The sequence below is a fragment of the Cydia pomonella genome, chromosome 7 (genome assembly GCF_033807575.1).
Source record: "Cydia pomonella isolate Wapato2018A chromosome 7, ilCydPomo1, whole genome shotgun sequence".
NCBI classification, from domain to species: Eukaryota; Metazoa; Arthropoda; class Insecta; order Lepidoptera; family Tortricidae; genus Cydia; species Cydia pomonella.
Genome location: NC_084709.1, coordinates 24,924,596 through 24,937,908, shown reverse-complemented (window position 1 = coordinate 24,937,908; position 13,313 = coordinate 24,924,596). Strand labels below are relative to the sequence as shown.

General features: G+C 38.3%; 1 protein-coding gene across 1 annotated transcript in view; it reads left to right on the top strand.

Moving 5' to 3' along the window:
* Positions 1-13,313, top strand: part of LOC133520214 (uncharacterized) — a 51,961-nt gene that overhangs the window by 17,779 nt on the left and 20,869 nt on the right. The window contains exon 2 of the mRNA XM_061854586.1: positions 8,869-8,955. Within this exon, the coding sequence (XP_061710570.1) occupies positions 8,892-8,955 (64 nt within the window). The 5' untranslated portion in view covers positions 8,869-8,891. The remainder of the gene's footprint in view (positions 1-8,868; positions 8,956-13,313) is intronic.

Here is a 13,313-nt window from a genome sequence, read left to right as displayed (position 1 = left end):
AACTTATCTATAAAGAGTTTATTGATATTTGATACGATAGTTCCACGTGGTAGTTTTGATACGATTCCATGGTTTAGTATCCAGTAGGTCCAAATGATTTAATTTCCATACGTTTTACAAAAACCTACGACTTCTTTTTCCCTATACATACTTAAAATAAATCAGCAAGAAATGGATCATGAGGCACCTATTACCTACTTTACTATTCTACATAATAAAAAATAAATTAATATCGTTCTAGGGCACTGAAACTTACGCCTCAAATACAAAATATATGTACATGTTATAATTAGAAATACACAACACCTTACTTATATTTAATGTTTTAAAAGCCTCAAATACAGTCAGCATCAAAAGTAGCGGATAAAACAACGCACCAAAAGTATCTGATATTCCGGATAAATTTTCTAAATGTAGATAAATCTCCAAAATTCACGTCCAAAAGTATATCTTTTACAGTCTAAATTGTTCCACATATACAGAACTTTTTGTTAAGCTGTTACAGAATGGTAGACACTTTTGAAGCGTTGTTTGATACGCTACTTTTGTTGCTGACTGTACCTACACAATACAGTACCCCTAGTGTAACTTTGATCGACATCATAACGTGACGAACGCGTTTGTGTTAAGTCTCATTTTGTATAGGATTTTGAGGTTCCAAAACGTCCCGCTTGGCGCGCTCTTTCGAAATCCAATACAAAATGAGACTAAACGCAAACGCGTACGTCACGTTTGGAAATCGAATTTATTTACACTAGGGGTACAGGACGCCATCAATTTCACTTCAAGTTCAAATTTAAATAGACCATGTAAGTATCTGAATTGGCGAAATGATGCGGTTGCTGAGTGAAGACTCGGTGCGGTCATGCGGTGTAGTCGACGTGGTGACCGGTAATGTCCGGCTTATGTCACATATAAGTGGATATCTCTAACCTCTATTATTCAATTATTCATAAACAGGGCTGACATCTGTTTTATTTCTTAATAATAGAGCAACAGGAATATTTAGACACATGCGGCGAAATTTGTCAGGCACTAGGCACTAACCACAAAACATCTTTCACAATTTGGTTTACAGAAAACGTATATAGAGTCTGTTCGGAAAGAAAAGAGTCGTGGAATGTATTGGGCCCCATACTTCTCTCTTTCCGCACAGACTCTACTATGGGCAGCACAGGCCCTTGCTGATTTTTGGAATTAAGTGTTAATGTCAAGCTTAAGTTTCCTAATTATGCCACAAAAAAACGGCAGTCTCTCTCAGCTACATATTTTGACTAAGGTGTAGTGAAGTTAGGGTTGTAGAGTTAGAAGCTTGGCTCTACATGAGATCTGATAACTTTTGACAGTGGTTTCTTCTTGGCAACATTTTACATTAAAATATTTCTAGTGGGGTCTCTTATTTGTTACTATCTGCAGCCTACATTGGTCATTAATGAATATGTTCTAATCAGGATAGCTCTACTAACATTTAGAAAAAGACAAGTTATTTTTAAGTCTCACAAACGTACATATCACGTTGACAATCACCTTAATTATAAAATGTCATTATGCTTCGTAAGTAGGTCAAGTATCGTAATATCCACACTATTAAATTGTCAAGAATAAACCTTATTTCAATCGCTTAAGGTTCACCGATGGTCATTAAATAGTGCTATTCGTATCAACACGTCAGAAACCAGTTTGCTGGGAGTACCGTGTCTTGCCGTGTAGGAGCGGCATTGCGTCTACCCTTTGACCGCCGAAGACGTCAACTGGCGCGCGCCGCTACAGCTCAATATCAACGTTCGTGTATTCCGACAAAAGTTCACGATGAGGCGCTCCGTACAATAGGCGTGGCGTTCCATGGATTAAAAATCGTGTACTTATCTCGTGCTCACCAGTACGAATACGATCGCGATCGTATGCGACGTATTTTGGTTACCTTTCTTTTGTAGGCCTAAGGAATTCTCTAAAAAGGGCAGATTTTAATTAATTGATGATTTTTCTATTGATTTTGGTACTCAAGTCTGAGCTCCTTATTCTGGTCTGAATAAATATCTACGAAATCCCATGCAATTACGGACGTAAAAATGTATGTGATTTTATGTTGAGATGAGCTGGATATACGGTCTATTCATCGAATTTTATCAAAATTTGACGAAATAGAAAATCGCCAAAAATAAGAAATGTCCAATAACGGCTTTTTACCCGGCTAAATTGCAGATTCAGTCTAAGCTAACTTTATATCCATTTGAACAGAACAAAGTGAAAGGTGTCATTTATAAACGTCATATTTTCAAAAGAATTGGTCATTAGAATAGAATAGAATAATTTTATTCAGACAACACATCAATTAATGATGACATTGCCACATTCTGTCATTGCAAATGCCAGAGGTAGTTTGGTCCGACTCGAGTAATATATTAACAGCAAAATAAAATAAAACTTGGTCCTTCAAACCGGATTATTGAGTTCAACTCAACTAAAACAGTATTTGCATATATCCCATTGTTTTCATGTCAAATGTATTAAATCTAAATGAATGTGGCAAAACTGACAAGTTAATTTTTATGCTTTAACAAGGTGTGGGGAGGACAGGAGACAGGACATCAACATGAGTGTTGTAAGACTTGTAAGTGTTGTAACCATATCCAACAGTTTCTCAATTTGCCGTTAATTAAGTAGGTGCCTAGGTTGTACGGTACATAGTTTACTATGGTACGGTCGAGGAAATTGATTATTTAGCAATTCGCGGTTCAAGTAAATTTGGTTGAACATACTTATGCGTGCTTATACGTAGAGCTGTCCAATGTAAAATAAACCGTAAACTGCTAAAGAATCAATTTCCTCGACTGTACCTACTTATTACTTAATTAGTTTCTTGAGTAATAATAATATATTAGGTACCGAAGAAATCTAAGCATAAACAGATAACAGATATTAGCGGCCGTGAAACGGTGCCTAGGGCCCCTATACAAAATGAAGTCAGTGTGACAGTGACCGTCATAACCCAATATAAATCTTATATCATAGCAATAAATTTTACAAATGGGTAGTCAGACACTTCCTAGTACCTATTTACATCAGAGATGTCGCGGTAGTACTGCCCTTAAATGTCCATTGGTCGACCTTATATCCTTGTGATAAGGTTGACGAATTGTCAGTCTTCATCTTCAACGTTGGACGGTACAAGGAAGTCTATCATCAAATTGCGTGACATCGTTTCCATTTAAATTTGTCGAACCGAAACAATACCGTCGGAATTTAAAATTGAATTTCTATTAAGATTTAAATTTGTATTTACAGAAACGTCCGCAGATGATATCACAAAGCTTATAAATTAGAAATAAATTAAAAGTGGGTAAATTAACTATCTCGTAAGTAAGTAAGTAAACACTTTATTGTACGATACGAGAAAAATAAACAAATTACATCAGATGGAATATAATTGGGTAGTACAAAGGCGAACTTATCCCTAAGAGGGATCTCTTTCAGTTAACCCATACCTAAAAGAATAATTAAAAACTATATCTAAAGTAATTATATATATCGTCTCGGGCGAGGCAGGGAGGCGAGGGAGTTTGTGAGGAAAATACCAAATTTGTTAGTTCGTTTGTGTTTAACCTCCTAAGATCCAAAAGCTTTTGTTTTGTTTTTGAATTTTGTACCTTTTCTTATTTAAAAAAAGTTTTGCAATTTTCCCACTTAGCAATGTAGGAGGTTACCGCAGTACATTTTGAAATCCACGTACTTTTGTCCAACTGCAGGCAATGTTTCGGTTTAAGTTGGACGTCAAATATAATTTTTCCGGATTGGATGAAATGATTCAAATGATAATGTTCATCGAACCGTGAAATAAACCTCTATAATCTCCAACAGGTCATTCGCTCCGATCTCGATGTTTGACATGGAAAAGCGGGCATGTCCGTAAAATAACTTACGATTGCAGAAATAGTTGAAAGGGTCAGTTATCTCTGCAGCTGACTGCACCTTAAAATCCATGTTTAGGACACACCGTCTAGATCGCTGTTTTAAATCGTTAATGAGTATTAATGATATTTTAATGAGTTTTCATGTGACAGAAATGGCCGTAATTAAGCCCGGGCGTGGTCGGCCTCGAGCGAGCGATACCTAGCCGTAGACGTCGAGTGAGCGCAGAGTCGAGTTTTTGGACGATCTAAGGATATTAATTAACATTATTAACCATGGAAAACTTGTTTATCTATTTGCTATTTTTTCGCTCTAATATGCAATACAGAGAGAGACAAAACTTCAATTCTTTCTTCTTTCTTCGGTTTATACTTATTTGTGCGTTCAGTGCCTTTTAACCCTACTTTTGTGGACACATTTTCTTGACGAATTGGCTGGATTTTTTGACATTTTCCGTTATTTGGTAGAGATTCTGTAAGTACTATTAATTACAATTACTTTTACCACTAAGGAAATTTTACCAAAATATCTACCGTTCCTAGAATGTATCGATGAAAATAATGCGGCTGCGGAACAAATATTTCCGAATAATGACAACTATGCGTTGCCTAAAAGCGGATAGTTATTTACGTTGCACTTGTATTATACCGGTTATAGGGTTAGGTAAATTTTGTTTTGCTTTGGCACAACCTATAGGTAAAAAACTTAAGTAAGTCACCTGTTGTATGTAGTTGTGTCGAATAGACATTTGTTTTGTTTGTGTGTGTCTTTTAAACATGTATTATCTATTCGAACACGTCACAACTACATACAACAGTACCCCCTAGTGTAAATATTTTCGACAGCGAAACGTGACGTACGCGTTTGCGTTAAGTGTCATTTTGTATGAGATTTTTGACTTTCCAAAACGTCCCGCTTGGCGCGCTGTTCAAAAACCGTTTCGCTATCGACTAAATTTACACTAGGGGAACAGGTGACTTACTTAAGTTACTTAAGTTTTTTACCTATACGATCGTTTAGGAGATTCATACTCGGGCTCAAACGCGACAGAAATTTTCATGTGATATAATTTAATATGTATAACTGTGAATAATAATGTATTAATTAAAATTGGAATTTTGATATTAATATATAATATATAATAAATAACTTGAAATTGAATTGAATTGGCACGCATCTAACGCACGACATTCATTTCGTATGCACCAATCAGCGTGAGCGATCTTCACGGTCTTGTCAAAATGCACTCAAATCGATACCAAATTTGTGGCTAAATCGAAACAAACGATTGTAGCCTTTAAAGTTATGCGGCATGACTTGTTCGAATGTATATTGATTTGTAGATGGATTTCGTAGGCGTTATTATAACAATTATGTGTTAATCTAGTTACACTATTTTCAAAATAAATTAACATTTCACTTCATGAGACTTAAATTTTAAGACACTATTTTAATGGCTAAGATACGCGTCATACTCGTGAACGGGTGCTGTTTGTGGAGACTGGTCTGTTTATAATTATAATAATTTAGTCTGTGGCCTGCGCCCAGCAGTGGGACGTATACAGACTCTGTATACGTCCCACTGCTGGGCGCAGGCCTCCTCTCATGTGCAAGAAGGCTATACTCTATAGAGCTATAGCCCCCACGCTAGCCCAATGCGGATTGGGGACTTCACATACACCTTTGAATTTCTTCGCAGATGTATGCAGGTTTCCTCACGATGTTTTCCTTCACCGAAAAGCTAGTAAATATCAAACGATATTTCCTACATAAGTTCCGAAAAACTCATTGATACGAGCCAGCATTTGAACCCGCGACCTCCGGATTGAAAGTCAGACGTCATATCCACTCGGCCACAACCGCTTTTAATGTCTCTGTGTGTGTAGGTCTGTTTAATGTTAGGTTTAAGATCATTTATTCTCATAAGAATTTACAATTCACTTATCGAGATAAATACAAAACAGTATATTAAATTTTGTTTAATGTAACTTTATTTTTGAGTATAATTACATTGAGACACCTCATTCCGTTCTCGTATGTTTATTTTATCTTAATGAATGTTTTGATTATACAGAATTTTGACTCTTAGATACTCTATAGGTACATCTCTGAGGACAATTTGATAAAAATCATTTAGTTCCGACAGAGATATTTACACCTCTAAATAATTTTAGTTTTTTTTTGTATCTGTTTGTGTTTTTATTATTATTATTTTAGTTTTTTTTGTAATTCGATATTTAGAGACTTTATATATCTCTCAGTTATAATATAATAATACTTTACTTACTTTTACTTTAAAGAATAATACTTAATATTTTCAATTAATTGTATTTTAAATAATTGTTGATGTGCTTGTATGTAAATTCCATGTTGACGTGTAAAAGTGCCCTTGTGGCCTATTCGCTGAATAAATGTTGAAGTTGAAGTTAAAATAGTCTAGTCAGGGTCATGATCTAAACAATATGCCCCTGGGCCCGAAAGTTGTCTGTTCAGACCGTCTAGCGTGATTTGCGTTCTCGACTTGAAGGCGCTTCATGTATGGAATGGAGCCGCGCGCGAGAATGCAGCCCACGCTAGCAGGTCGGGTGTGTAGACAAGATGCCAATCGTTCACGCTCCGTAGCGTAGCGTACTTATTATCTCTCACTATTCCGTCTCTTCCATATTAGTTTGCCAGTGACAGTTGCGTTTCGTTCGCTACGAAGCATCGAAGGATTGGCATCTTGTCTACGCACCCAAGACTCAACAGATCATCAGGTTCCTAGGACTTGAAAAGTACATTGTTTTAGATAGATTTTGATTTACAACTATATCGGCGACATTGACGTATTGATACATTTGATACTATGCGCGCGTGTCTCTGAGCTTAAGCCCCTAACCGATGGACATATATGGATAGAACATGAGTATTGAGTTCCTAGTTGAGTACAGAACTCTAAAAACAACTTCGTGCAAATTCACTTCACCGACATCACCGTAGCGTCCGTAGACACTTTATACGATCACTAGACATGCAGGAACTCTACTACTACACTATATAAGGAAACTCATAGACCATACCTATATGCACCGGGCTATATGACCCGCAATTAAAACATCACAGTTACAACGTACTACATAAACTAAACGCCTGTTTTGTGGCCGTTTGCATTCAGCGGACACGTGGCTGCGAAACAGAATCCGTGTCGCAAACCCATTATTATGCCGTTCATCACTCAGCCGATACTCCAAGATGAGGCGATTGTTCGCCTCTTACGAACCAATTTAAATGTGATCCCGACACCAGCAATGGTTTACAAATATTTCATTCAGAACATGACAAAATCAAACTTTTACCGTGGCGAATTCTAAATTAAGATATTTGGCAGACTTTCGACATGGCATGGTTTATTAGCAAATATTTAATGCAAAAAAGTGCAATGCAATTTTGAGAGGTTGAATATGCACCGGATAGAACAGTGTCTCCAAAAAGGTAGACGATGAGTCCATGATGATCAGAAACGTTGGATGAGGCAAGTGTACACCGTTCAACTTATTCCGTCCGTACCTACTTATATTTATGTCGGGAATTTTTATGACGCGGTCAATATTTATCTATTGATCATCATCATAATATCAGCCGAAAGACATCCTGCTGGACAAAGGTCTGAGTATAATGGACCCTTATTTAGGATGAGACGTTTTGTAAAGCAATAGAGCCGATGGACTATGATTCACCCGAGGCGATAAGTCGCTAGTGCTTGAACACAGTTAACGCTGGTCCAATCCAAATCAAAATGGTTAATATACGTATTATTTATACGTTCTTTAGTTTAGCCAGGTAGCAGTACTAGTATCAGGAACCAGGAAACTTATACTTAATGATATAATGAATAGGAAGTTATATACCTTATGTAACGTGGCATGCTTCAACCTATAATAAATAGGTGGTAATTCGAAGTACAATATCTAAAATCTAAATATGCTTAACGACTTACCTATACCGGCTCTCTAGTTAGGTAATCTTAGTCTAATTAACCGACCTCAAAAAGGAGGTCTGAATGTTCCCCGATTCCTTGAATACGGCTGGAACGTTATACTTACTTAAAATTATTTTTTTATTTGAGAGGATATCCCTGTGACGCTAGGGAAGAGAGGTACAGTCAGCATCAAATACTTCGTAGCAGTCAAAGTGGCCAAATAGTTCGGTACACCATACTAAATATATGGTGTACCGAACTATTTGGCTACCTTGGATGCTACAAAGTATTTGACGCTGACTGTACAAATCTCGCGCAGCTCTGATGAAAAAGTGTCATATACTACTTTTGGTAGGTATTTTTTAGATATTGCCTATTCTGCCTCACAGCATAACAACCGTAACAGTTAGAATGCTCATTCACATACCGCACAATAAATTCAAAATTCAAGGTAGTTTTCCAATTAATGATATTAGTGGTGCGCAGCATTATCTCAATACTAAAATCTTGAATTTGCACGTGTTTTTACGAAGGACCATTGTGATGAATGATGCGCTTGCGTGCACCGATTTCCGGAGTTTCTGGCCCTTGATTGGGCGTGTGCGGCGAGTCGATACCTCCAAACCAGTATATGGTGACCTCGTCGTCCGATAAGGTTCGTCCGAATCTGAGGGCCTACCGCAAACCTCGGTCATTTGTCTACTAGCCATGTGTGCAGTCCACGAAGTCTGAAGTAAAGGAATAAGAAACGTTTGGCGCGGTAAAAATGTTTGTTTGCCATCGACGTGGTATAAAACACTTGACATCTGTCAAACGTACCTGCCTATCCCATAGTCTTCAGGCAGCTTAGGGTGATTATCAGCACAAATAAATGCCCTTACGGGGATTCGAACCCAGGACCATCGGCTTCAAAGACTCGGTCACTACCGTCTAGGCCAGGGCGGTCGTCAAAAGTAGATGCCTAAAATAAAATCAATTCAATTCCATAAAATTGTCGACAGGTCGTGAATGCCGGGCCGCATGGATGGCTGCACACGTCCCGCGGCTGCTCGCGCTCCTCGCCGCTGCCTCGTTCGTGACAGCTAAATGTAAGTTTCTTCTTACAATTTGAACATTCCATGCCAGGATTGCTAGGGGTCTGCAAACTGGGTTCGCGAGCCACACGCACCTCTTTGCAGGTTGGGTTGCGGCTCATAATATTAACCCTTGAAATCCTGATGCTGCAGAAGTATCTACCCACAAATTTATTACGCGTGATGAAAAAATAAATCTATTAAATGTAAGAGTAGAGTTGACACAATTAATTGGTACATTTACTACTCGACTATAACGTAGCATAACGTAGCACTACAAGTGTAGCTTAGCAGTGATCTATAATACCGTCTGTACTTGCTTGAGAGTCTCAGCACCGCTCTGATCCGATCGGAGAAGGGCGTGACGAGACGAGAAGGGAGCAGTATGTACACACTCGTCCTCGGCCCATCTCGGGATCTCTCGACGAGTGTGTACCGCCGGTATCACACACGCTTGACAATCCACGTAGCGTCATATGCCATCCTACTGATGTCAGATTGGTTACGAGGTTATAGGTAGGTCTGAGTTCCGCATATGCGAGTATAGGCTTCCATTACAAATGCCCGATACTAAGTCACAGAGTAGGCATAGGATAGGTAAATATACTAGACAAGACGCATAAATTAGATCAAGGATTAAAGTTAATGAATTAATAATCACTCAATCTTTGTCTAAACCCGCAAATTAAAGTTGCGTGAGTTCGTTGAAACACCGCCTCTTCCGGCACTGTGATCCTACCACGATAAACGAAAATCTATAAATAGATTTCTAGAAGAGCGATAGAAAGGCGACGAAATTTTGTTTTTTTTTCCTTCACGCCCTCCTGCAGGTTATATCTACATACTCTAGCATAAGCTTTGCGATCCGAACAGCGAACATACGTACATTTTTGATGAAATTTCCACTCGCAACAAACGTATAAAATGTGATTAAAACTTGGTCGAATTAAGCCGTTTGTTTTATAAAAACTGTGTTTTTTTTTAAAGCGAAACCTATATACCTAAAATATATCATGCTGAAGCGATCGATATTAAAATTTAAGTGATTTTTTAAGATTTTGTAAGTGAAAACAGTTTTCCCCCGAAATGGAAATTTTCGGTCGGTTCGTACGTTGATTCGGTTAGGATCGCAAAGTTATTTTTCCCTCTTAATATTGAGGTAGATGTAACTGTATATTCTTGATTCGATTTAGGTACTTTTCCGAAAGTTCACTGACGCAATACTTACAATACCTCCTTAACAACACGAGACGAAACATCTTTAGGCCGACAATGGATGTCATCACTCGTTGCGCAAGAAGAGGCTTGAAACTGAACAATGCTTTACGTTAGGGCTCCAGGCCCGGACCGGAGTCGTCACGGTGTGTCGTAATTGTCGACGACATACGATGGACTACAATAGTTCATCGCGAGTATTTTTTTCTTTCAAACCCATATTATAGGTACTTATCAGCGGCATGTACAGTCAGCATCCAATAATTAGTGACTGACAGTTGGTCAAATATACCGGGACACATGCATCCATATGTCTATTCAGTTTAAAATCGTGTGCTATCTTTAAACGCCATAGCGAATGCACCTTAAGAAAGTAAGTATATGAAGCCTCTGCAGTAATGTACAGTAAGCTGCAGAGTTAAGTGACCCCCCCTGTAAACAAATTTCTATGCAGGGAGGTCACTTAACTCTGTAGTACCTACTATATACTTATTGATACGATTCTGCCAGGTTTTATTAGGTTAACCCAACTGCAACAAAACCAAGACGATATTTATATCTTCCGCTGCCGTACCTATGTTTGTCTATCGGTGTGTGATGATTCTGGTTAAGGCTGCCAGTCCAATGAGGCGGGGCGGAGCGAAGATGTGAGGAATCATTTATCAGATGTCCGCTCCGCTGGATTACAATGCTATTTGTTGATTCCCTAACAATAGCCCTATTAATTATAGCGTTAAAATTTAATATAGCTCTATATGCAAAGTCGCTTTTAATGCAAGATAAGCGCATAAATTTGAAATATAACTTTAATAAATTGCGATTCAAAGTACTATTTACTCCCGGAAGTATCACCAAAAAACTCCTGCAGTGAAAAATACCTAGCTGTGATATAATTAACTTTCTAATTTTGTGCGTATTCCTTTTTATGTAATATAAAACGTCGAAAGGTTAGTATATCTACAACTTCACACATAATTAATAAGCTAACACAAACGAGTCGCACGGTACCATATGTATTATCATTAATGACCATAAGAAATCTGAGCAGTTCTGGGAACGTCCGTTCATAATCCATTGAACCACGGTCTGAGTTTCCCACCCTACCTGGAGCGGCCTGCTTTCGCAGGGCCTACTGAGCCACATACTGCCCCGGGCCACGACGGACAAAAACTACTGCACATTCAGGTTACTGACTTACTGGCTCTGTCTGATATCTATTAAGTACTTGTAAAATTCTACGTCTCAGTACCCGTTAAGTGAACGCACTGCTTGCACTGTTTTGTAAATAAAGCTCTTATTTTCTGAGCGAATTGAAAAATTAAAAATTCTAATATTTATAGGTACTTTTTTTTTAAATACCACGTCGGTGGCAAACAAGCATACGGCCCGCCTGATGGTAAGCAGTCACCGTAGCGTATGGACGCCTGCAACTCCAGGGGTGGTAACACCTAATGGTATGGCATGTAAATGCGCGTTGCCGACCCTTTAAAAACCTGTACCCTCCTTTTTGAAGAACCCCATACTGTATACCCTCGGGAAAACCTCGGTAGGGAGCTCATTCCACATCCGGAGCGTCCGCGGGAGAAAGTTCCTCTTAAACCGCACAGTGCGCGGCCATTAAGGCTCTAGGGTATGAGGATGAACACCCTGCCGACGGCGAGCGGTGCGGTGATAGAAAGTGGCTTTAGAGCACAGCCCATTGTACAAGCGGTAGAACACACACAAGGAGGCAAAGTCTCTCCTTAGACTTAATGGTTCAATCGCTTGTGAGTTTGGGATTGTCAACGATTCGTACAGCGCGCCTTTGGACTGAGTGGAAGGGTCCAAGCTGGCATGCAGGTGCTCCTGCCCAAAGGTGACAGCAGTACTCCATGTGGGGTCTGACTTGCGATTTATATAGTAGCAGTCTTTGCCCCGGAGTAAAGTATCGCCTCGCTTTATTGAGCACACCACACTTAGAGTCGGACCAAGATAAGTTGGCAGCGAATTTGATAGCACAGACGGTGCACGTGTTATTTTAAACGTCAAACTTGTATGAAATTATGACGTTTACTTGACACTTGCACCCTTAACAGAAATACATGATGAAAGTATTCAGAAACCAAACAGTTGGCCCATTCTGTGCCGAAAACCCGACTATCGGGTATTTTATAATTTCGTTCCCAGGCCCGACGACCCGATAGTCGGGATCGTTGTGCTACAGTTTTATATGACTACATTTTTGTGGCCTGCCTCGGACGTCTTGTTTGGCTGGGTGGCATGTTTCCCCGCTATTCAAACTATCCGATTTGCCCAGTATCAGTTGATGATGAAATAGGTGATAACTAAAAATTCTTATGATTACATTCAAATAAAATTGAAGTAATATACAATTATTTATAATAATCTGAATCTAATTATAATTGAAAAGTATCCGATTGTAAAATTTCTTTCAAGAAAACATTATTAGTAATTAATGTAATTATAGCCTAAGAATTACATAAGGGTTGTTTCCAATTTTTTGAAACGCTTGTATTACGTTCTATATTAACTAAAAGTTGCCCTAAAATTCAACTTTTATACTAAAAACGGCTTTAAATATGTTAAATTAACAAAATATATTTTGACAGATGCTTTCGTGCCCAAAAGGCTCTTTGAAAATTGTGTGACGTCACAGTTTACGGTTTGACACATAACTACATACACACGTAGAAGATACGAACTGTCAACTGACATTTGTCATTTGTTGTTTATCGCCTAACTATCAACTGTCAATCCGAGAGTTGTGACGTCATCAGAATCTTCAATGACGTTTCGAGTTTGGTCACGTGACGTGTGCCAAAAGATATTTTAAATTCAATATTTACAAAAATATGGTCATTACAGGTCCCCTAAAAGTAGTTTAACATGTTCTTATAATCCAAAAGAATTTATTGGGATACAATTCTGCCCTAAGATTTGTAGATGGAAACAACCCTATTCTAAATCATATCAAAATTTCATAAATACAGTTTATCAAAATTTCACTAAATCCGATTATATCAAATTCAGTCCGATTAATTGATTAGTAAGCTCACGAATGAATTCGCAATCAATTTGATACGATTAAGAACAATGTTTATATTGTGTCTATTTTCAATCTTAGTTACAATCTAATTTTGCAATGGCCCCACCGGCAC